Here is a 25,589-nt window from a genome sequence, read left to right as displayed (position 1 = left end):
GTTCACGTAGCCCAGTTGGTGCTGGGTCCAGCTGCAGCTGCACGGAGCTGGCAAGGAGACCAAAAAAAAAAAAAAAAAAAAAATCCCCTTCTCCATTGTTCTGGGTGAGCAGGAGCCTCTAGCTCTGAATTTTGGGACTGGCTTTCGCCATCCGGATGGAGCGCGGCCAAATCCCACAGCCCCGCCGCTCTTCCTCCAGCGGGGCTGTGCCGAAGGCAGCTTCCCTCACCGCGGTCCAGCTGCAACTGGGCTCCTTTCTCCCTGAAAAGGCAGCAAAGGAACACGAACCCAGAGCGAGACGGCAGGAAACATGGATTTCAGCTCAGGAGCTCTCCTGGAAATCATATTGTCCTCTGCCTGGACTGTTTGATTTTTTTTTTTTTTTTCCAGCCCAACACAACAAGGCGCTGGCAGCCATGCGGTCCCAAGAGCTCTTTTTCTTTGCACAAGCATTTTACAATGGAAGGTGGGAAAAAAAAAAAAATTAAAAAGTCAAAGCTTGGTTGATGAGGAGGAAAGCAAGATGACATGGGACGCGCCTGCGATCTGCGCTGCCAGGAGCCCGGGCGCACCTTCCCTCGGGACGGGCACGTTCTCCGATCATTATTATCTTTCGAAATACAAAGGGGTGGCATCTGTGGAGGAAGTTGTGGAGCCTGGATTCTTCCCGAGGTGGTTTCAGCATCATCTAAGGTGCTAAAGGGAGCTGGCGTCCCGCTGCCCAGCGCGGGCAGGGAGGAGCACAGCACCAGCAAGCCACCCTCTGGGAAACCAGTGTGTATTTGCTTGAAAACCCCCACTTCTTGAAGTATTTTAATTAAAACAATACTGATTTTAACTAAAATCCAACCCGAAACAATGTTTTTATGCAGAAGAACTGGGACAAATGATGCTGTGGAGGGTGTTCCCATGGTGCCTTTGCAACTCCACTCAACAATTGCCGCATAAAGGACCCCAGAGGTGACCTCCTTTTGCTCCTGCAAAGATGCAAATATCTTGGGTTGGAAAGATTCTCACATGGAATCAGGTCCACCTGCCATCCCAACGCACATCGGCGAGCATCTGCCGGCAGAAACCCATGGCATGGAACCAGACATGGAAAACGAGGAGCAGCAATCACCCCACGCTGTCACAAACGCCCGCACCGGCGCAGGAACAGCACAAACTTCTCCAAACCCCATCTGCCTCTGGAAACTCCCTCTTGCCAGGTCATCAAATATTATTTTAAGCATTAATTTGCTTTCAGTATCAAATGTGAATGGTTTTGTCCACGAGTGTCTCTTTGGAGCTGCCCGCAAGAGGTGTGCCAACATCTTGCTGCCCATTTTAAAGATCAAATGAAAGGCCCAAGGGCTGAAATCCCATAAAATGAAGTCCCTCACGCAGGTAAAATTTGCTCTCTTGTTAAATAAGGACAAAAGAGCTACTTGGTTCACTTTGGAGAGAAACAGGCTGTGCGCACGTGGTGTGCACGTGGGCCATAGGGGTGCCAAGAGACCTCTAATCTGGATGGAAACCACTTGTTTTGCCCCAAAAGGCAGCAGCAATGCGTAGGTGGGGGGTTTGCAGGGAACGGTGAGGAAGAGGAGCGTGCCAAGGGGCTGGACGGCCCCTCTGCAACCTTACTTGGTGAAGGAGCTGGAGAGGAGTCCGATGAAGGCGATGGCAGCTCCCGAGGCTGCTGTGGTCCTGCATCCAACCCGGTCGGTGAAGATGCTGACGATGGGAGAGCAGAAAAAAATCATGCCCATGGCCAAGGAGCCAACCCATGCTAGGGAGAGAGAGGAGAAAGGCGATGGTCAGGGTGGGACATCAAACAGGTACCAGGAGAACAATCAGGGGTGACTCCAGCAGACTCTCGGCAGAGAGGCAGCTCCATCCCACCGTTAATTAACAATGCAGCTCATAAATAACAGGGTTATTTACGCCAGCGTAACGGCGGAGGCGCATCTGCAGCACCTCGCCATTCGCCTGGGTGATGGAGGCACGGCCAGGTTTCCCTTCATTCCCCTCTGCTGGGTTCACAGCGTCCTAGGGAAGGCGTTTATTATCTACAGATTATTTCAGCCTGTCATCTTCTCCCTGCCCTCCATCTTCTCTCTTTAATGGTTTCTGGGACTATTTTGAGGAGGAAAGGCAGGCTTTCAAGAAAAGCAATGTGGTAAGGAAAAAAAAAAAAAAAAAAAAAAATCAATCTACCAGCTCCGAGGAGAAGGAAGAGGTCCCCTCAGCGGGGTGCAGGGCAAGGCAGGATGGACAGACAGACAAGGGGGCACCAGCCCTACCCGGCACCCAAGCTGGCAACCTCCTGGAGCATCTCCTTTTTTTTTGGGTTGGGTTTTTTTTGGGGTTGTTTTCTTTTTTTTTCCACCCAAAGCGAGCGCTCTGCAACCCCTTTTAGCACAGCCCTGCGCAATAACAACCCGTCCTTCAAAGGCCATGAGATCTTTCAGAAAATAGCCAGGTCCCTATTAAAAGCAAAACCCCGGCCGTACAACAGCCTCTCCAACCTCTGCCTTTCAAAAAGGACCACACAAAGCAGCCCTCGCTTGCCTGGGAAGAACCGACCCTTCCAAATTAATTAGAAGTTCGCAAGGACCCAATTTACTCCAAAGTCTTCCTTGATGAACGAAGAGCAGAGAAGAAAAAGAAAAGCAGCGGCTGCGCGGGAGCCTCGTGGGATCTGCCGGGCTCTCATCTCGACACCAGACAAAACAAAAAAGGGTGATGGAGAGGACCCCCTCCACCTCCCCGCCTGATTTTCCTGGTTATAAACACAAGGCACAGCACAACGGAAGTCCTTCTAATAGGATGAGGTGGCACGGCTCCAAAGAGCCGTCCAAAACAACTCCAAGAGGGGGTGAGGGGGTGGGAGCAACGCCAGGATGGGAAAGGCTCGTTAAATCGGATAATATACTTCCAGAAATGTTCCTTCTACTCCAGCCAAGGCAGTAAAACGTTAGATGGCCCCGTCATGTTTGAAGTTTGTTATTTTTGGAAATTGCTTTAAGAAACGCGGAAATAAAAAGCATAAAGCAAAGTATTAAATTTAAAGGGCCAGATTCTGATCTTAATAACCCGGGGATTTACATGCAAATAAGCAGGATCAATCCCTGGCCCCAAAAACGCACACTCACCTGCGGAGATCAAAGCAAACCCGGGGCGAGAGGCTCGGCAACGGGCGCTTAAAAGCTCCTCCAGCGTTGGGTTTGTCAAAAGGAGATATCGCTCAATTAAAATCGGTAAACACACACACAAAAAAAGATGAGTCCTGTGGCAAATTGCTCTACCTTAGAGAAAGGGCTTACCACAAGCAATGAATAAAAATAGGCTTGGGGAAGAACATCAAGTTAAAATTAGTAAGAACAATAGCCTCACTTCCAGAGCAGGGTTTTGTCTTCCCAGCGCTTCCCAGCGAAGCCCCAGGAAGCCGGGAGGGCTGGGCGAGCTCCAGCACTGGAAGGAAACCTCGGCAAAATCTAGGGGCAGGAGAAAACCGCCTTGGCCCTGGCGTGATTCACACCGAAGGCTGGAGGAAAGCCACGGCAGAAAACCACTGGTTGGGGAAAAAAAACAGGGTTCAGGTGAAGCGCAGCCCCAAACCTGTCCCTCCAGACATGGAGCTGGAGTCCCTGGACACGCTCCAGGGGATGAAGGGATTTTTTTTGGCAATCCGTTAACGCCGTATTGAATTTTCTCCTGGACTTTCCTAGACATGAAGGAATCTTTGCTTCTGATTTCCAAGGGGTTTGGATGAGACAGTTAATTCCAAGCCCGACCACACCTCGCAGCCCTCTGTGGTTGATAACCCAGGCAAGATATTGAAACGCACCAAGACAAGCCCCTACAAGAGGCGCGAAGCCTTATCAGCGGCACGGTACGATCAAACAGATCCGAAAAGAAATTATGGACCGAATCCAGCTGAGGATTGGGTTGGAAGGAGCTCAAGAGCTGTGCAGAGCTTGGACAGGAGTCAGGTTAAGACTTGATGGAGTCTCGAGGTGCCGTAAGTGCAACCACCTCCTGGAAGCGTCAGTTGAAGGGGGGTTGGGTTTGGAGCTGCTGTGGTGGGACCTGGCCAGCAACAGCCAAGAAACCCCCTCTCCAAGGGACGCTTTTACAGAAACACCAAAGGCTTCAGAAACTGGGGGGGTTTTTTTTGGTTAAAAAAGGCATTTAAAGGTCTCTCCTTTTGCGAAGATGAGTTCTGATTTGGGGGCTGGCAGTCCTGGAGGTGGCTCAACGTGTGCTGTCCCACCCTGATGGCCACGTCTCTGCTGACCTTGCTTGGCACTGCGAGTTACTCCAAGGCCAGTTGCGTCCATGCCACCCTGCTCCCACCCGCAGCCCCTCCTGAAGGCAATGAAACAGTGGCTGGGGACCCCCCGGGTGCACACACCCCACTCCTCGCTGCTCGGTCCGGCAGGGACAGCAGCGGGCTGGGGGACAGCAGCAGCCAAAGCTGCCACCCAAGCCCAGGCCACCTGCAGCCCCAGCTTCCTCTGATGGGACCGTCCTGGTGGTTCTGAGGATGCTATGGGGTATGGGAAGAGCCCAGCATGGGGTTGGTGCCCCTTTGCTGGAGCAAAGGGGTTGACCAAAGAGAGCATCCCACCAGCAGCCCTCCCACAGCATGATCACTCAGGGGGTAAAGTTCCAGCTAAAGCTCCCCAAATTGCTCCTTCCCACCTTGACTTAACAAAGACAGCCAAAATGTTGGCCCATGGCAGGTCCAAAGCAAGGTGACCTTCAGCATAGACAGGGGAACACAGCGGTTGAAGATCTCCAAGGGGAACAGTGATAGAGTAAAAAACCAAGGAGGTGACCCATTTGCCCACCAGCCCTACACCACCAAGCTATGCCCACGATGGAGGAGCTCTGGGACCAGGCGTGCTTCGGTTGCCGCATCCTCCTGGCACCGGCTGACACCACTGCTGGGGACCCCACCGCTGAGAAAGGCTGAGGTCAGGACCTGCAGTGGAGGGACAGCCAGGGAGGGCTGTGAGCATCACGTCTACGTGTTCATGGCAGCAAGAGGTGGACAGGGCCCCCGAGGTTTGTTCAGGCAGGCGCTAGACACCAGATCAGCTTTCTTTCCAGCAAGGCCATTCCAAAAGGATGGAAAACTCCTTCCTTGCTGGTATTTTCCCAAGCTGAAGGTTTCTGAGCGCCACGGAGCACAGCAAGGTGGGCACAGGAAAGTGAGGAACAATAGGGGAAAACGTCACCGCTCTGAGATGCAGATCCAACCCCCCCCCCCCATGGTATTGAGCTCATTGTTTCAAAAAACATCATTAAAAAAAAAAATCAAACTGCATAGTACTGGCGGCCGAGCCCATTTGTTCCTTTAAAAACAAATCTCCAGGGAGAGAGAAGGAAGGGACATCGCTCTCAGCTGTGCTTCCCCGCTGACCCAAATACCCCAGGCGTGAGGGATCAAGGGCCAGGAGGTGACCTCAGATCTGTTGCTGGAGGAAGTGTCTTCCCTCGCTTCCCGCGGCTTCTCCCACTCATGCCATGCAGCTGGGACAGGGCGGCTGCCGGAGGGGACAGGGATGTGCTGCGGAGGGTCACCTTCCCCAGGCACTTGGCATTTCTCAGAGGAGACATGGGGCAGCCAGAAGGTAGTTTGCCTCCATCTACCGCTCCTCCAAGAAATAAGTAATTTCTTGATTTGTGTTTTCTGGGGACAGGGAAGTTCTGCTGGCATGACAAACCTCATCACACATCTTCCAAGCCCTTCCCAGCCCTACCTGGCTCCCTTTTTGGGTGGCCTGGGAGCCCAAGCGACTTGGTGGCCCTGCCCATGCAGACACGGTGGGGAAGCAGACGGCCATAACCCCGCCTCCACGGAACTAATGCGTGCCGCCCGCAGCACATCTGCGGTGAAAATGAAGCAGCTGTTTCATCTTGTGCCCTTAAAAAAAAAAAAAAAAAAGGCAATTTGCGTCATCCTCTTACTTGCTCAAAGTAAAGCCTGAAACACTCCCAACGGTTCAGCCCCATGTGGTCCACACCTCCCGCGGACCGAGCACATCCCGAGGAGGACTGGTCAAGGCTTAAAGAAAGGCAGATGCAAAGTCACAGCCGAGGAGGCCACCGCAATGCACGGCAGGAGGGGAAACTAAGCTACAGAGCAGCAAACCCAGGCTGAGGAGCAGCAAACCCAAGCTGAGAAGCAGCCGGGCTTCTCTGGATGGGAGGTGGTGGGGCGGCGTGGTGGCAGCCACCGTGCATCACGTGCAGCGCAAAGCCAGATAAACTCATTAATTGTATAGCCAGCCCTGCTTGGTACCATACCCTAAAGCTTCAGAACAAAGTCCTTCTTTATCAACTTTGGCTAGCTGCTCCCTCCTCCCTTCTCTCAAAAACAATTCCAAAACAGCCTAAAAATTGGAATAAATGGAATTATTCAGAGGAATTATTCAAGGTCAGGTCTGACTAAAGACCCTTTCAGTGTCCTGTTTGCGGCAGTATTAGGACAAACTGAGTTAAAACGTGAATGTCATAGGAGCAGTGGCAGCTGCCATCATCATGACATGGTCCCATGACCATGGGTAACACAACAGCTTCCCAGAGACCAGACCCAGCAAGAGTCCATGCAGTCTTCGCCATAGGAGACTTTTTTTTAAAAAAAAAAAAGCAGTTTTTGAGTGGTTCAAGAGCAAGTTGGGAATGTACTTTGCTTCAAAAAAAAACCCACCGCACCTCTCCTGACCGGGCCTTTCCACCTTCCCTCACTCTCAAGGACGTGGGGGATGTTTAAGAGACGATGCCCAGGCCACCTCCTGTAACCACTAAGTGACAGATATCAGCTTATGTGAGAGAAAACTCCCAATATTAGCTGCCCTGCGGCCACGTTAAGTAGAGATGGAGACAAATCTGTGGTTTCCCTTGGCAAGCGGCGGGCGCGGAGTGTTTGCCTGAGGTTCGTGCGCCGAATGTCTCAGACAAACTCAGCCCCAGCCATGTTTTGCATCGTTTCATTCCAAAAACCATAAAACTTGATCCCGGTTAGAGCAAAATGGCGCACAAGCTCGTGGCTGAGCTGCATCATGTCCTCCTCATCTGCAGCCCTGCTCCCACCCGGCCTCAGAGGCTCCAGAGCCGGTCCAGAAATGCAAATTCTTGTGAAATCTGTCCAAAAGCAACAAGGCAGCATGTGCTCTGCAGCTGAAACCCCACTGTGTGCCCAGGCCAGATTTTTCTCCCCTCAGCAGGCTAGGAAGGTTTCTCTTCTCCGCATCGCCTTCTGGCTTACAATTTTTGAGAGATGATTCACCTACCACACGCTAAAGTTACCCAATGAATTGGAACGACGGTCTCGACGACTTCATCTCGACACGGTCTGCCATCCACCACATCCCATCCAGATGTCTTTCCACGGGGAAAGACCCCTGAGGGGGCTGGGGATCTCGTCACTCCCATCTCTCCTGATGCTGGGCGACTCCAAGTGATGTTGGATTGGACCAAGTTTGGCCGTGTCCCCTCTCCCCGGATGAGAGCCCAAGGCTGTACGCCCAGAGGGTTCAACTGTTGCTGGGCAAAACCAGTGCCCTCACGCAGCTCATGCCTGAAGGAACTGGCAGCGCCTCTTTAGCACTGGGGGAACAAAAAGCCCATCCCAGGGACGAGCATCCCCTCCATCAACTGCGCTGTCAAACACCTCACCAGCCCCTGGCTACGTTTTAATCCAGCAATTCTATGAAAAACAGAAGAGTTCCATTTTAATTGGTGAAAATTCCCTCCTCCCGCCCGCGGAGCGCCAATCTGTAATTAGCCTTTCATGTAAAACGATGTTTATTCCTGACGGAGTTTATCTTGGCACAAACACGCGCTCTGAAATGTGCACACATTTGAAGACTCAAACCCTGCATTTAATTCTCTATCTGCTTGTTAATCCTCATTGTTCCCAAGCCTCTTTTCAAAACACACCCACGGGTGGAAGAAAGTATTTTTTTATACATATATAAAAAACCCCTTCCAGCATCAGGAACACCAGCAGCGAGCGCAGCACCACAGGCACCGGGCCCGGGGTCCAGCTGCCCCCACAGCTCCTGGTGCTCACCCAAACACACAATGCCAAACCAAGAGGCCTTCTTCCTGATTTTTTCCATCTTTCCTCTTTTTTTTATTAATAGAAATTTTCTCCCTAGCTGTGATGTCCCTCAGATGTCCACCCTACAATCACAGAATGGTTTGCGTTGGGAGGGAGTTTGAAGATCATCCAGTTCCAACTCCCTACTCTGGGCAGGGACACCTTCCACCAGACCAGGTCACTCAAAGCCCGGTCCAACCCGGCCTTGGACACTGCCAGGGATGGGGCAACTCATGCAGGCACTCGCCCGAAGGACAGGAGCCCCTGTGTTTATTTGGCAGCTCTGCAGCGGGAGGGTGGAGAAAACATGGTGGGGAAACCACCAAGAGTCCCCAGCCCCATTTTGGAGAACCTACCCTCAGTGAGGCAAGCAGATGGGGGCCAGACCCCAAATTTCATTCTTCCTGGGCTTAATTTGGAGAGATTTGGGATTTACACACTCCCGGCATGCAGCAATTGCATCTAGCATAGCATCGTGGGGCCAGACCAGCAGCCCCTTGGGACATCCCAGTTGGGACTAGGTGACCAAAGTGGACCAGGCACTTCCCACCCTGTTCAGCCCCAAGTGCAGACGGCAGCATGGTGCCCATCAAGGAGCCATGGGGCCCAACGCAATATCTACCTCAGAAAATTAAGAGCAAAGGGTCACGGTTAGGGTTTGGGTCAGGGGGCCCGGCTCCCCGCAGCCCAGTGCACCCTGGCAGGTTGGGGTTTCCTCCAGGCCCTGTGTGCTGGCTCCTGACCCCGTGTTTTTGGGGAAACGCTTTCCATTGCTGGAGCCAGGCAGGTCCCAGAGCTGACGGCAATGATTAACTCTGGCAGGACGGTATGGGTCAGCTGTGGCCCCGGACACCGACTGCTGCACGTCTGAAATTTTAAGCCTTTGGAAAAGCCATGACCTGATCAAACTTCACTAGGCTTTGACTATGATTAACCTCCTCCAGTCACTTGTAGAAGCACGCGAAGCGCTCGCTTGGGAACAGTGCAGCACTCGTGCCCTGCCACGGCCGTCCTCCCACCCCTTCCTCTTCCCCCAGCCCAAAAGCATGTCATCTCTTCCGAATCCCCACCTTGGCCATTTCTTGTAACTGGCAGGCTCGTACTGGTAACTAGTTCCTGCAGCACACAGACAACTGGGAGGACAGTGCAGCTAGGAGACGGGGTGGTGGAGCTTTGGGAATTCACCTCACCGCTTTATCTGCCTTTGGAGACCACCAGCACCAAGAGACCGCTCTGCAAGATGTGGTCATCCATCCAAGGCAAAACCATCACCGGGCCGAAGGGGCAATGCCAACGTCAGTGGTTCATCTCCCAGCCAGGCACAGCATCTACGTGCATCCCTACTGCCTATGCCCAGGGCAAACCCACCACCGCGGCTGACATCGCATCTCCATGGCAGTATTATCCCTGACACCCCAAAACCCCCAACGTTACTGCGGGGTGAAAGCACCTGGGGCATCCCAACCCCTTGATGCCTTGGGGAGAAGACAGGAGGGCTCCCAGCCCCTGATGGGAGGCAGGTTGGGTAATCCTCCCAAAACGCGGCTGGTGGCCCAAGGCCGCTCCATCCCTTGCGAAATATCTGGGCGCTTTCCGTCTCCTGTCCTCGCCTCCGGCAAACCCTGCCTGGGCTGAGTTTGGGAACCCTCCGCCTTCTGCGGGGAGGCTGGGGTGAGAAAGGATGCTTTTTTCCAAGCTGGAAGAGACAGAAAAGTTCCCCTCTTTGCCAAATTTCTCCCGAGCCATCTTCTGTTTCCCATTAACGGTGAGAAGAAACCCTCCGGCCCAGGTCCGCGCTCCTCCCACTGCAACTCCCACAGGCGCTTGTCAACATCCCAGTAAAAAAAAAAATTAAAAAAAAGGAGAATTAAACAATTAAACCCACCCAACCTGGCAGGCCGTGACGCAGGGACCCACAGAGCGAGGACGGGCGGGTGGAAAACAACCCTCCCTGCTCTGCTCTTACATCTCCCGCACAGAAACTTTTCAACTCCAGTTGCTGGCAGGAGCCGGGCTGATCCCAGCTGAATTCCTTCCACTTACCAGCAAATAAATAGCAGTTAAATGGGGGGAATGAGAAAAACACCTTTTTTTCAAAGGGAAAACAAAGAGGCCGGGGAGAATAAATGAAGGCGAAATGCTGGGTTGGTCACAGGCTCACGAAGATCTTTTTTCTCTCCCAGTTGGGTACTTGACAGCCTTCCCTTTCAGTTAATTAAGGGATACTCAGAAAGAATAATACTTCCAGCCCTTTGCCAGCCCTGACCATTAAGGGGAGAGTCACGGCGCGCTTGAGAGCAAACCCGGGAGGCCCAGCCACAGCTCCTCCACCCGGCCCAGACATTGAAAACCACCATTTTCCAGACAAATCGGTGCCGTTGCAGGACATCTACAGTCTCCTCCCAGCCCTGGCAGACTTCTGCCCAGTCTTTTCTCCAAACCTTCCAGTGACGGGCATCTCCAACCTTCCCCAGACAAGGGCTGGCTCTCCCTGCACTCCAAGTATTTCTCCCAGCCAACACCTTCCTTGCTGGAAAATTTCAAAGCATCACTTTGCAACCTGTCCCTCACCGGACAGAGAGAACAGTTCATTGCCATTTTAACAACTTTTTAGGCAGCGACGCACCTCCCTCTAGCAGAAAGAACCCCAGCTCAGCCTTCGGCACCACTCATCATTCCCATCTCCTCTTCTCAACCTCTCCCACTTGACCCAACGCTTCCCCGGTGTGCGGTGCGGAGATATCTTCCCACATCCCTCATGGGGAGGATGAATAATTAACAGTCCCATTGCACCCCAACAGTCTGTAGAGCCATCTCCCCAAAAAACCCATCCCAGGTGAGCCCTGCATGGAGGGACCGCTCCCACCAACCCCAACGGCTGCGTCACGCCCAGCCCCATGTCGGGGTACCCATTCACAGCCCCGCAGCCGCCTTCTGCCTTTTGAACGGCATGGGGACGGCGTGGGAAGAGCCAAATCACCCCAACGCCCATTGGCTAACGCTGGGGCACCCTGAGGATGAGCGAGGTTGGATGTAAAGCATCCCCCGCATTCCTCCCAGCAGCACCCACATGCACCGGTGGCTCCATCCCGCTGCGGTGCTGCATCCTCCCCCTCAAATCACCCTGTAGACCCCCACCCAAGCTCCGGGGGGAAAAATATGCTGCGCCAACCTCAACCTGAGCCCCTCTGGGGCGAGCGCCCCAAAACGGAGAGCGCTGGGGCGGCAGCGATGCCTCCCTCACGGCACACGGGCAGAGCCGCCCGCCCAAATATTATCAAAATATTTAAGTTATGTTACTTGTTTGCTTACACCCAACAAGGCCCCAGTTTCCCCGAAGACAAAGTCCGCCCAATACCAGACTACATACAGGGCTCAAAATATGAAAGGGAAAATCTACGCAGCGGCTGCGGGCGCTTTCCAAAGGGAGGCCCCTCTCCAGGCTGCACCAGGCTTTTAAGTTGTTCCCGGGCTGCCCCAGCCACGTCCGTGCGGGAAAACGGCTCCGTGATGGAAGATCCGGGCTCTTTTCCTGACGGCCATCGGGAAATTATTTCCTTCTCCAGTGCTGGAGAGTTTTCCCCTGGGTCTCCAGCATGGAGAGAGTAATGCCTCTGGATAGCGCTCCTGAACCTACTGATGGGGAAAAAAAAATCCCCAAACGCCACAAGACGCGCGTATCAGCAATAAACCGAACACCCGGAGGCCAAACGAGGGGTAAAATATCCATCTGATTTAAATCTCTTGGAGTTTCCTGATATTAAAGCACACATTTGAGAACACCTGGGTATCTCGGAAAAACAGACCACGCTGTAATTAAGCAAATCCGATAGCTAAGGGAAACTGAAGAACGGCAATATTTTATTTAATTATTATTTTTTTTTCCCCCCAACAAGGAACAGGTTATACCCCTTTGCCAACGGGCTGTTACTTTTGGCTGACCTCCTCCTCATTTGAAAGTTTTTCAGACGCCGGGTGGCTTCGGCAGCCGGCCCGCGGTGAGAAAAGCCACGGCCCAGGCGTTGGGGTTTCCTGCGCGGGACGGTACCCAGCCCCAAATTTCCCATTACCGGCCCCGAGCCCTCCAGCGCCTGCCGACGCACCTCGAATGGGGATCCACAGCACATAAACACACACATATGTACATAGAGGTGCATATATATGGCTCTGTGCATCTATGTATACGTACAAATATACATATATATTAAAAAAGCGACTCCCCGAGGGCTTTAGCCCACACGACGGCTGCGGGCAGAGCCGCGCAATGTTTAACGAGGCCGAGGGGAAGCGGGGACAGGCGGGAGCATCTAAAATGCCTCGGCAGCAAAGCGCCCGGTGAAACATTAATGCGCTTCCTCGGAGAAATGCCTTCGCTTTTTTTGCTGCATCAAGGGCTTTGAAATCGGAATAAATAACAGGGCGGGTTAATGAAGGTTTCTGTCGGTTGCTGGGAAGGTTTTGGTCCTCCTGCCATTCAGGTTTAAAAGCCGTACGTCCTGCCTCCATGGCCAAGGAGCCTCCTCTTCCTCCCCATGGAAATACGGAATACGGCGTACCGCTTCCCTGGGCGGGAAGGGCTCCCAGATCCCAACTGCCACAGAAAAGTCGCGGCAAAATGTCAAGCCCTTCCTTCTGGCCATGGAGCAGCTCTAAACTGGGGCCACCTCGGGACTGGAGCGGCAAACACCGCTGAGCCGTGCTGCTGGGCTGTGGCTGAGCAGCAACCGCGGGCGAGCTGAAGCTGAAATTCCCCCCCACCAAAAAAAAAAAAAATCTGACCAAGGACAGCAGAAAGCACAGGATGCAGACCCCGTTTGCACCTGCTGCATCATTTGACCTGGCCACGAAGCTGGGAGCAGCACGGAGGTGTAGGGGAAAGGGGTGATGGAGAAGCCGAATCCCCCCCAAAGCTGGGGCTCGGGGGGCTCCCACGCCGGTGCCGGTCCCACCGGACACCGAGGTGGCGGCTGCGGGCCGGCTGGGCATCCCGCGAGGTTTGCGGAGCCGGGGAGAGGCTCGCTGCTGTCTCCATTGCTGATGAGACCAACACCAGCCGCTTCCTGCTTAACCAGTCTGACCATCAGGCTGAGCCAAAACCGATTCATTCGTAAGAAAACAGAACGGGAGATCCACTCGTCACCAGCCCTGACTAACGGCGAAACCAGCCAACAACCTGCCGCCAGCGCACCGGCCCACCGTGTCCTGCTTCTTCGGTCCTTCGGCACCTTCCCGAATTCAAATGCTCTGCCAAATAGCCGGGAGATAAAAGGAAAGGGTCACCTGCCACAAAAATGCCAGCGTGTGGTCTGGGGACCAAGGTCACCCAGCAATATCTGACATTTTTTCAAGAGCTAATTCCTGCTTTGGAAGCAGAGGAAACATTAAAAACCCCAAAGATGTTGCTTTTTTTATTTTTCCCTTTCCTTCCCTCGTCACCCCACAATAAAAATATAAGCGACCACCTTCATTCAGCAGAAAAATTCCACCACGCTGCTGTAAAAAACATTTTCTACCTTTTTTTTTTTTGCTTTATGAGGCTGGTGGGGCACAAACCGTGGCGGGGGGAGGCTGCAGATGGAGTGGCTGGGAGAACCTGGGGTCAGGAGGATGCTGTCCCAAGGGAGGGAAATAAGCTCCAAAACCCAGACTGGGGCTGAGCTTATCTCCTGGTGTAGTTTAGGCTGGGCTGGCAAGGGTTAACAGCCAGCCGGAGAGGTCAAACCAGGACCTGAAGTACCTCCAGCCTTCACGCTTTGGTTGATGAACTGAAGCAGGGCAGAGTTGAACAGCTTAAAAAACAATAATTAAAAAAAAAATCTGCCATGATTTCTTAGCTCTGGGCAACACAATTTATTTTATAAGACTCTCCCTTAATAAACTCCCTCTCCCAAAACACACATCCCAGGCTCTCCCAGCTAAAAACCTGCGACAAATACGGCAAAACCTCAGTTCTGGGTGAGAAACCCACCCTGCACCAACACGGGTCTGGAAAATCCTAATTTTTGAAGCAGAAAATGCCCAGATGGGCCATTTTGGGCAGGGCAATGCCCCAAATCCTGACACGTGGAGGGCACAGCCACCTCGATGGCTGCAGGGTTCCATGGGGACTTTGGAAAAACGGGACCGCGCGGGTCGGAGACAAGCAGAGCTCCAGGTACGGAGCTTTCCCTGGCAGGCTGGGAAAGAGTTGCCCAAACATGAAATTTTTCCTTTGCTCATCTCAGCGTAGGAGCATGGGGTCAAGCATTTCGCACGCAACACCGGGAGCAGAAAAGCCTCGCACATGGGCTCTAGGATGCACCCGGCGTCTGCCCGATGCCCAGGCGCAGCGGCGAGCGTGCACCCCGCAAACCTGCCCAGCGGGACGGGAAAATCCTGCACGGACTGGAAACCATATTCCCAAGGCACAAGGAAAAAGCTGTCCAAAAAGCGGTTGACGACATCCCTGCCGGTCCTCACCCTTTCCCCTCCCAGGTTGGTTTCTGCGGGTGAGCCTCCCTGGCGTCGGGGTGGTCGGCACGGCTTTTATTTGATGTTGAATTTTCCCCGCGGGCTGGGGTACGGGCAGGAGTGGCCCTGCGAAGACCTCACACCTCCAGCAGCGCCGAGGCCTCACCGAGTTTATTTTGAAAAAAAAAAATAAAAAAAAGAAAAAAAGGAAAAACCAAAAACCCAGCACCGCCAATATTCACCCCTTGGCAAGCTCCTATCTCAGTAACAGCCTGCTATTATTACACAGCGCAATTAAGCGATAAAGCTATAATTGCCTTATCTGATGGAGCCGGGCACGGCAGAGAGGCAGGAGCTGGCCTCCACACCGCGTCCCGCCGGAGTTGCGTTTATGGGGTGGACTGCATCACGCCAGGCATTTTAAAACCTCCCTGCCCGAAAGCTTCCTCCCGCTTGGCAGACAGACAGAGAGACAGGACCCGACGGCAGCGCTGGGCTTCCTCGCCCCGAACCTGGGCCAGCAGCATCGCCCCGCTCTCCATCCCCATGGACTTGGTATCCACTGGTGGCCTCCACCAGCTTCCAACCAGGAGATGCTCAGCTCTAACCAGGATGGAAAAACACAGGAAAAAAAAAAAAAAGGGGAAAGCAGAAGCTGAAGACTGAGGGATTGAAGTGCAAAACCACATCACCAGCTCTCTCCTCCATCCCTGCTTCAGTATCCCGGGAGCAACCCAGCCACGCAGCTGGGAGAGCCTGCCAGCGGTCAGGGCACTCAGAGAGCAGGATTCGGCACGCTCACGTAGCGGGGCACTGGTTTTGGAGGAGGTGACCCTCGTTCCCCAGCCTGGCGTGCCGAGCAAAGCCGCACCCAGCAGCTCTCAGGCCATAATAAATCCAGCTTGGTATTTTCATCCATGCATTCATTGCCTCTGAAGGAGCTCTGAGGGGCGACGGTGCCCTTCCCAACAAGACCAGCCCTGATTTAAATTGCTTTTTTTTCAAGTTTGGTGTCCGCTGAATCCTGATTCTTGCCATTTTTTCCAAGTCTTTGACCTCAGCATCACTTCTGACCCCGCGAGCTTTTGGCAGAGCGGCATCCACCGGCCTTCGGAAAGAAAACACAAGCCTTCCAAAATCCCCCCCCTCGCGTGACCGTTTTTCCCAAATACACCCCAATCCGCCCACGCCCCCATGGCAGCCCAGAGGCCGCGGTGAGGGGAGCCGGGGCCGTGCCCCCCTCCCAGGGCGAGCGGGCTCCTGCCGGGGCGCAGCCACAAGAAAGGCCGATGCAAATCGCATCGTTAGCATTCTTTCCGTTTTAATAACCCAAGGTGTTACCAGCAACACTGTTACTGATTTTTATCTCCCCAGCGCCTTTTAAGAGCTCCAATTTGTTTTTCTTGGAAATCTCATTTTGTTTTATTAAAGCCGACACCGAAGAGGGAAAGGAGACATTCTGGGCCCAAAACAAAAATATCCCATTTAAATACCCCGTATTATTTTCTTGGAAACGCTTCTCCTTTGCCTTTAATTAAGCTCTCCCGGGGCTGGCGAGCTTGGCGTGCTTGGGCTTTCAGGCCAGTTTAATCCCAAACAAGCTCCCCCCGCCCCCAGCGCTCCCCTTGCTCAAACCTTAAGTCATAAACGGGTTTTTTTTCGCTAAAATACATGGATTAATAGCTGGCCTGCCATCAAGAACATCTTGACGTCGCCTCTTCACCACCGGCTGGCCCCAGTTGCCCTCCTCGCTTCACCGATAGACCCAAAAATGCAGCTTTTTCAGTCTTTTTTTTTTTTTTTTAAATTTGTTTCTGCCGTTACGGCGCTGGGTACGGAACGGGGGGATCCGTCTCCAGCACCTGACCGTGCCTCAAAGGTGCCCCGGCTATCGGAGGAGGCAAACTCGCCCACAAGCCCGGCTCAGCGGCCGCCGTGCCTTGCGCAACCGTAATGTCAATAATTACCCCCCATCCACGGCAGAAGCACTTCAGGATGATTGCAAAGTTAAACACTCCAAAAAGTTGGGAAATCCCAAGAGGGAGCTTGTCTGGGCATCATCTGGTGCATACCCATTATGTAATTACCGCCGATGTTTAATCACAGATGATTTTTTTTTCTTTTTCCCCACCATCGGACCCGATTCAGGCAGCGCGCGGGAGGCACAACCCTCGCTCAAGGAGCTGCCGCTAGATGCGATTTCCACGGCGGTGGGCTCCAGCGCTATGAAGCGAGCTCCCGCTGCTTCACGCGGGGTTCGTACAAAGCCTCCGGCCGAAACGCCTGACTCCTCGGCGAGCGCCAGCACAGCCGCTCGCGCAACGTCCGTCCCCCCCACGAGGGAAGGATTTCATCTCCCTTTTAGGCACAGGATCTGTGGGCAGACAGATTAAGGCCGAGAGGCTGAAGCAAAAGCTTTGTTTCGGTGTCTGGTGTGAGATGGCCAAGAAAGGGGCTTTTTTGGGGACGTTCCTTCATGGCGGGCAGGTTGTTTCTCCTCCCTGAAGGAAGGCCCCAGGGTGAACCCCAGCTTTGGTAGCGCGCAGGCCTTCGCCACATCAGAAAGGTCGGCTGCAGCCTTGCTCTCTGCTCTGCACGAGGGAAAGCAAGCTAAAAACCATCACTGAGCTGCTAAATCCAAACCCAGAGCCAAAAAAAAAAAAAAAACGCAAATATGTGGAGAAACAGGGTCCGGTGAGCTCACTTCCTCCACCGTGGGGTTCTGGAGACAGGATGCTCCCAAAGCCACGCTGCCAGCAGTGCCGACCCCAAAAAATACCGTCTCCATCTCGCACTGAGATGCCTGCGCCAGGACCTTAAATTACAGCGGCGTGGAGCGATGCTCCTCCATCCGCGCCCTGCGGGATGCAGGGATGCAGGTACGGGGCAAAGCAAAGGCACGAAGGGGCGATGGGGTCGAGCTGCCGGCACGTCACCGCCACCCTCCCACCGATCCCAGGAGGTTGCTCGGAGCACCCCGAGCTGCTCCTCGTATGAAAGGCAGTGGGTGGCACGGCACGGCACGGCATGGCATGGCACAACACGGCATGGCACGGCGCAGCACCCAGGCGTGCCCGAGACGAGTCCCAGCGAAGCAACCCGCCACGGGCACAGGGCTGCGACCTGGCAGCCGTTCCCGAGGGCTTTCCCCCACGCTTCACCCCGCGCCGGCTCTCGAGGAATGTGCTGGGAGCAGAGGGGTGAAGCTCTTGCATCAGGTAATTTTTTTTAAAGGGATCTACAAATAAAAAGCCAAAAGGTGGGGGGGAAAAAAAAAAAAATAAAAAAAATAAAAAAGAATGAAAATGTGCTAACGGGGCCCAGGGCTGCGTCACCCTCCACAGCTGCACCCCTGCCCCGCGGCGCGCGCTGGACGGAGGATGAAGTGGTGGCAGGAGCTCTGCAGCCCGCAGCGGGTGCCGCGGGCGGGCAGCGGCACAGGTAGGGCGTTTTGGGCAGCCTCGCGCCCCGCCTGCCCCGGCGGCTGGCAGGACCTGTTGTACGAGGTGCCTGGGAGAGACTGGAAGGGCTCACGCCGGCGAGCGTGTTGCAGCAATTCCCAGTGCACGTCATGTGGGTTTTGCAACAGCCCCAACTGTCTTGAGGCGGAGGAACGGAAAGAGCCCGGAGTCAACCGAGCTTCTCCAGCGCCCGCGGCTGGCATGGGCAATGTCTCGATGTGAGAGCCGGGCAGGGTCCCCGTGCGACGCCCAGCCTGGCGCGTGGCCTTCTTCTGCAGGGAAGAAGGCCAAAAAGCAGCATCTCCTTCACCTGCAATAGGGAATGACCGATCCTTCGAGGAAGGAAGGTTGGGAAATGATGGCACCCTCCTCCATGCCCTGCCCGGCTCGTAGGAAACCCCTGAGGGGTCTTCATCCCGAAAAAAAGTGAGCGGGAGAGACCGAGGTGGCGGCGTGCCAGAAAATGCCCTACAGCGCCCGGATGCCAGCCCAAAAATCGGGCGAAATCCCAATTACTGCGCCGGGGGAAGCCTCAGCTGTTCCCAGAGAGGGGGGGATCGCTTTGGGAGCCCAGGCGGGCGACAGCGAGCGCACGTGGCGCCGACCCAAACGCCGCCGAGGTGGCTGCCAGCCCGCGCGTCACTTCGCCCAGCCGCACTGTCACTCCACCGCCGGCGTGCACGCCGCGCTGCTTTGGCAGACTCCCAAAGGAGTCACCGGGATAAAAAAGCAAAAGGTTACCCAGGCCCTATATCGAGACGCCGCCGACCGATCCAAATCCCGCCTGGGCACAGCGAGCACCAGTGCCATCGTCCCACCGGGATTAGCTCCCTGTTAGCGCGGCGGGAGCAGGGCTTGTTTACTGCCACCCATGCTCCAGCTGGAATTTCCCCCCCTCCACACACTGCAGGATACAAAACCAGGCTGCAGACGTCGCTCCGGGGACTTTCCAAAGCAAACAGGGCGCTGGTGACCCCACAGCACTCAGCTCATGGCCTTGGGGTGGTGGAAACCCAGAGGTAATGGGTTTAAATTGGAAGAGGGTGGGTTGAGATGAGATACAAGGATGAAATGCTTCACCCTGAGGGTGGTGAGGCACTGGAGCAGGTTGCCCAGAGAAGCTGTGGATGCCCCATCCCTGGAAGTGTCCAAGGCCAGGTTGGACGGGGCTGTGAGCAACCTGATCTGGTGGGAGATGTCCCTGCCCAGGGCAGGGGGTTGGAACCGGACGACCTTTAAAGTCCCTTCCAGCCCAAACCATTCTGTCATTCTACTCCTTCCTCCCCAAACAGCCCTAGAAACCCCACAGGGGATGTGGCAGCCACCCAGTCTGGTGGCCTCCATCATGCCCATCGGATTTTTAGGAAGATTGCTTCTCCCACCACTCGCCTGGTCCATGGTGGGACTGGGTGCCTGACAGTGCTGCCTCGCAAGCGGGATGAGCTCCGTGAACAGACGTGTCCGTAAGTCGTGGGATAAGGAGGGAGGGAGGCAGAGGAGCTGCCCCGGGGACACGAGGCGAGATGCTGGTGACAACGCCCAAGCGAGCTATGTGCAGCCGGCCCAACGGGCACGGCCAGCGAGGTCAGCGGCGCCTTCCGGCTATGAGGTTTCACCCAACCTGATGAGTTAGGTCTATTTTTAGGTGTTGGATGTCAACCACCCCAGCTGACGTTCGGCTTCCAGCTGCTGAGGGCTTTTAAGGGGATTAAAACCTGCCAAACTCCTGGATTTCGCCCCAAAAAAGGGAAGTGGAACTGCTCCTTTACTGCTGACCCCCTCCCAGCCTTGAGGTATTTCACCGCATCACACCCCATCTCACCCCACACCTCCACATCCATCCCAGCCCCGCACCCTGCGGGATCCACCCCCTCCGCCCTCCAATCCCTCCTCCTCCTCGGCAACGGAGCTGAAACCCAGCACCTTCAGAGTCTCAACAACAACCGAATCCCAGCAAGGCAGGGTGGTTTTATCTGGTTTGTTGTAACTGAAAGGGCCAAAAAAACCCCTCCAAACCACTTGAACAACCAGAGGATGATGGCCACCAGGAAATACAGCCAAGACTGGAGCCAAGACTTGGCTGGCTGGTGGAGGACGCTTAAAAATAAATGGAAAACCACAAAAATGGCAAGTGCGCTGGCTGAGAGGGCCCCTGCAGGCTTTCAAAACAAGAACCTCCCTTGGAAACAGCTCTCCGGCCTCCTAATAACCTTAATCACCACTGACAGCCCCAAGAAGCAGGTTTAATGGCATGACTGTGCATGATCTGCTCTCCGGGCTGCCTTATCTCACGCAGCACCTCGCACTCAGCTCCAGAGATGCAAATCCAGCTCCTCTGAAATTCACCCCCCTTCCCCTGCAACCACAAGCTCCGTCTCTCGGTGGGAGCCGAGCCGGGGAAGAGCCCAGCGCTGGCACACCGGCATCCCACCACGAGGAACCCCCAGAAAAGCTGGGAAAGCTTCGCGGTTAGGAAATGCGGAGGAAGGCTGGAAACCCAGATGGGCATGGGGAAGCCCCCAGGAACACCGAGGTCCACAGTGCCCTCGGCCAAAGCAGCTGTGAAACGGGGCCGGTGCAGCTCCCTGGCAATTAGTAGAAACACCGAATCCTGTGGGTTTGGGTGAGAAGGTGACAACACCTGCCACAGGGCTCAGATCCGTTACTGGTCGGTAATTTGTATTTAGGAGTGTGGGTAAGGGTGCCCTCACCCTTCCCCAATTCTTTCCTCGCAGCAGGCTAAATAAAACGCAGTTTTGTGGTGGTTGCCTCTATCCAGTCTCACTTGGGCCATGGAATATTGCTGAAATTCAGTTGAGACCATTTCCAAGAATTACCTCTTGCCAGGCTGGACAGGGCTTGGAGTGACCAGGTCTGATGGAAGTGTCCCTGCCCAGGAACAGGAACTGGGTGGTCTTTAGGGTCCCTTCCAACCCAGACCATTCCGTGATTCTATGATTTACACTCTCTTGGGGTCTCCCTTCTCAGCTCCAGCCACACTCACCCACCCTGGGATTCTTCAGCCCAGAGCCTCCCACAGCTTCTCCTCCCGATCTTTCGCTATGACCGTTAGCGCTGAAACCGCTTCATTTTCTCCAAGAAACAAACTCGTTCTTTCTTACCAAGCCTCCACTACCATGTTGGAGGAAATTGCCTTTTCCGGCTGAGTTCGCCTGTCCTAAGGATGTGAAATCAGTGCTCACAAAGACATTCCCCACCAAACCAGATGGGAGTTCAGGGATGGAGATGACCTCAGCCATGCCTTGGCCACACAGGCACGATGAGACACAATATGCTCAGGGCTACGGGCCATGCACCAGCCCAGCTTCCCCAGCTGGGGCTGGACTAAAGGCGGGGAAGCTGCCCCCCGAATTCCCGCACGCAGACCAGGGGATGCTGCCAGACAGACGGACAAACTGTGGCCAGTTTGGAGCTGTGGCCAAACCAGACCAGCTCCTCAGGCCACCTCTCCGAGTGCCTGCAGCTCCCATTTCCAGCAACCGAAACATGAAATATTAAGCAGAGAGAGTTAATCTATACCTGGCATATTGACACAAACCAGAGGAGGGGAGAAGAAAATGATAAATGTTAAAAAATAATAATAATAATAATTAATGCACCTCTCCAGGTTGCTTTGCTGGTTCTTGCCAGACCTCCAAGCATGGCACCAAGGATGCGTTTGGAGGAACGAGATGCCCCAAGAAGCGTTGACCTCCCAGCTCTCCCCAGGTAGCCGGAGCACCCCGCCGGGACCCTGGGGTGGCCTGGGTGCAAGAGGGACCTCCTTGGCTGAGGGAAGGGCACTGGCCTTGCCTTGTGCTCACCTCTCCTGAGGTTGGGAGAGCACCCAAGCAGCGGCAGAGCAGACGTCCATCTAAGAGGGTCAACACTCTGTTAATTCTTACCAGGACTGCTCTTGCCAGCTCAGACTGGCTTTTGGAGCTTGGGAAGACGAGCGTGTCATGACGGCTCATCTGTTCCTCGGCTCAGCGGCAGCCCATGCCTGGCAGGGCCGGCACCGGAGCGGCCGTGTCCCGCGGATCCCTCAGCACCGGAACACGCGTTGTACAACCGGAGGGAAACGCCACCATTCATCTCCCAGCAAACGCTTTCAAGCATCACTCAACACCTCTCCAGCAAAGGAGACCGACATTTTTTTTTCCTGCCTGAGTGCACGCATGTATATTTTATTTTATTTTTTTTTTAATTCCAGTCTCAGTCATCACCCCCCCGGTCCTCCGCTCCCCCCCGAAAGAAAACAAACCCGAAAGCACAGAGTGTGCCGAGCAAAAGTCCCGGCTCTGGCGTCCCGCTGCGAAGGGGCACGCGGTGGTCCCGCCGGCCGGCTCGTCGCTTGTTGACATACGCGGCGCAGTATATTTCTTTAAACAAAGGAGCCTATGCATTCAATGCATTGTTACCAGAGGGTTTGTTTTCCCAGCCTGACCCCAAATCTGAACTCCGCGGATCCTGCGTTTCTCAAGATCAAACGCCAGAAAACGTGACCAATGCAAACAAGAAATAAACCTTGATAATTATAGCCGTGCGCTGGGGCGGCTATTGTTTAGTGCAGACTAGTACCTGCTTTAGCATAAACATAACCCTATTTTTAAAGGGATGCCTGACCGGTTTTCGATATTCCTCCCCATTTCGCTCCGAACCCCTCTTCTTTGATACAAACCCACCTTCTGGAGAACGGAGAGGAGATTTCAGAGCAGAGCCGAAGGGCTTAGCGATGCTCCATGCCGGTGTCGGAGCGGGGAGCGGGTCCTCGTCCCCCCCCCGACCCACTCCTGGTTGGCGGGGGACGATGAAGACCCCAGGGGCCAGCTGTTGCTCGCAGCTGGCAGGAGGAGACCGAGGTCAGAGGACAAACAGACAGCGCCGGTCTTTTCAGGAAGGCCGTATCGCTTAGCGCTCCGAAAGGAGCTACAATATTTAACCGATGATGTTTGCACGCAAACGAGCGCCACGGGGAAATTATGCAACCCCGAGCGGGGAGGGTTGGGAGCAAGGGAGGAAGGGTTGGAGGGGGGGCCCCGGGCTGCGCCCCGCTGCCTTCAGCCCCAGATCACGCAGCTGCAGCCCCCGGGGTGCAGCCAGGCTCCACCGCCTCTCGCCACCCCTGTGCCACAGCCTCCCAGCGCAGGGGCAGCGCTCAGCCGGGGTAGCGCTCAGCCGGGGTTATTAACGGCCTCTTCATTAAGGACTCGCAACAAAATGCATGTATTCGTCACCCAGCCAACTTAATTCCTGAACGTGGGTTCACCTCGCACACCCACACACCTTTCTCCAGGCCTCTGTGCGGTCATAGCCGTAAATAAAGAGTTCGCAGGAGCAGGAGGCAGATGCCGACTCCAACAACCTCTGCCTTAAACCACCAGAACTTGCAGTATTTAATTTCTTTTGTTACCGCTTCTCCCTCTAGAGCTCTGCCTTAGGCTCTCCTAGATCGGATCGGGGGGAGCAGGAAGCAGAGCGCTACGCAATGAGCTTCCTGGGGATCACACGCACGCTCGTACAGCCCATCAATCACCCTAATTACAACCGGCCACACGTCCGCGGCTCTCCGCCGCACTCCGTTACTGCCCGTAATCACACGATCGCATCGTTTCTCCGGTAACAGCGGTGCGGAGTTCATTCGTGATCTGTAGATACAGTTTATCTCCCAACGCGTGTCATCCTGGCGCGCTCGTCGCCGCGATCACCAGTCACGCGTCAGCCGAGCGGAGGGAACACGGGCAACACCGGTCCCCAGAATAAGACTTCAAGGTCCTTACAGCCCCCCCAGCACCGCCTCTCTCCACAGCAGGTTCCCAGTTTGGTTCCTGGCCGCTGCCCACATCCCACCAGAGTCAGGACACCATCACGAGCAGGTTCCCTCAACGCCAAGTGCTTGTCTCCACCCGCCAGATAAAATCAAGGTGGGCCATGAGTGTCTGTTGTGGGGATGAATATGACCTTCTTGGGAAGGATACCAAAACCTGGGACAAGGCTGGGCCTTCTGACACCAGTGACACAAACACACTGGGACCACCACCTCAGCAGACTGGTGTCCCTCAGACAAGTCTACATAAACAGCAAGAAACACCCCTTTTCTTGGTCTCGATCCTAGCTGAGACTGTAGGTCCTACCAAAACACGCAACTGGGTGTGGTTTGGGGGTCTCGCTCTTAACGGATGCTAACTCCCTGAGACCCCGCACCGCCCTCAGCGTGACCGCGCCGGCCGCGCCGCCGGACCTGTCCTACGCAGGCTTTCCCACCAAGTGGATACTCGGAGGAATTAGATGCTCTCTGGCAGGCACCTCCGAGCCTGATCTGGCAGATAATGCAGACAGCTTGAAAAACCCATAACAAAACAGCAATAATAATAATAACAATAATAATAATAATAATAACAACAACAATAAATAAGGGAGGTGGCTCGCACACACCAGCTGATGCTGGGTTGTTCTCCTTACTCCAAAATCCACCAGGTAGGACGAGCCAAGGGCACGCTTTTCAGGCAAATTACTTTTTAATTGAGTACACAGGAGCTTAGAAACACACGATGCTCTCGCAGATAAATACAGCCACGACAACAGGGATGGAAAAGGGGGAGGCAGGGAGCAAGCGAGGTTCAAGGCATCCGAGAAGGAGCTTCCAGGAACGACTGAGCACCCGCAAAGCCCGAATGCGGGGCACCGCCCCCCATCCCAGTACGGGGAAGGAGATGGGGGGAAGCCAGTACCTGTTTTAAATTCCAGCGCCGGGTCCTTCTCCCCCTCGCCCAGGTCGTTCTGCAGCATCATGTAGAGGATCCCGAAGGAGTTGTGGATGCCGAAGATGGAGCCGTTGCACCAAGCGGCGGCCAGGACCACCACCCAGCCGAAACCGCCCTCGGGGGGCTGGAAGGGTGCGGGGGCCCCGCTCGGGCCCCGCTCGACCCCGCTCCCGGCCTGCGGTTCCCCCTCGCCCCCCGGCCCCGCCGTCCCCCCCTTCTCATCGCGCTGCGCCATCGCGGCCGCGCTCCGACTGCCCCGCAACCGGTCCCACATGCCCACCGCCCCCCCCGGCCGGCCCCCTCCTGCCGCAGCCTCACTCCCCGCCTCCCCCTCTCCTCCTCCTCCTTTTCCATCTTCCTCCTCCTCCTCCATCGCGCTGCTCGGCCCCCCCCCCTCCCACCCCCAATCCCTACCTGCACCCCCCCACCCGCCCGGGCCCGCCCAGCCGCGGCCGGCGCTTCCGCGGGGGTTTAAAGGCGGCCGCGGCCCCGCACCGCCCGCCCCCCCACCCCCCCCCCCGCGCCGCCCCCGCATCCTGCGGCGGGAGCAGCCCCGGGGCGGGACCAGCCAGCACCGCCCCTCGCGGGGGCCCGGCCGGGCTGCGGGAGACACCGGCTGCCCGCCCCCCCCCGCCCCCCCGCAACCTTGGCCCGGGAGAGCCCCGGCCCCGCGCTCCCGACCCCTCCGCCCACGCCGCGGGGGGAGGCGCTGGGGGGGCCCGGGGGGGCCCCTCGATGGCCGCTGCCCCCGGCATAGGTCAAGCAAACCGGGGGGTGGGGGCGAGGATTTATTTCGTTTCACGCCGAGGTTGCCAG

The 25,589-nt window shown here is 55.3% G+C and overlaps 1 protein-coding gene across 1 annotated transcript in view; it reads right to left on the bottom strand.

The window, feature by feature from the left end:
- Positions 1-25,146, bottom strand: part of SLC16A2 (solute carrier family 16 member 2) — a 30,743-nt gene extending 5,597 nt beyond the window's left edge. Inside the window, exons 1-2 of the mRNA XM_086756572.1 lie at positions 24,741-25,146; positions 1,627-1,771 (exon numbers count right to left, since the gene is read on the bottom strand). Coding sequence (XP_086612698.1) covers positions 1,627-1,771; positions 24,741-25,146 — 551 coding nt within the window. The remainder of the gene's footprint in view (positions 1-1,626; positions 1,772-24,740) is intronic.
- Positions 25,147-25,589: the final 443 nt, after the last annotated feature.

The sequence above is a fragment of the Chlamydotis macqueenii genome, chromosome 11, assembly GCF_036417535.1.
Source record: "Chlamydotis macqueenii isolate bChlMac1 chromosome 11, bChlMac1.mat, whole genome shotgun sequence".
NCBI classification, from domain to species: Eukaryota; Metazoa; Chordata; class Aves; order Otidiformes; family Otididae; genus Chlamydotis; species Chlamydotis macqueenii.
Note: the sequence above shows the minus strand (reverse complement) of the source record. Positions and strands in the feature narration are given on the sequence as shown.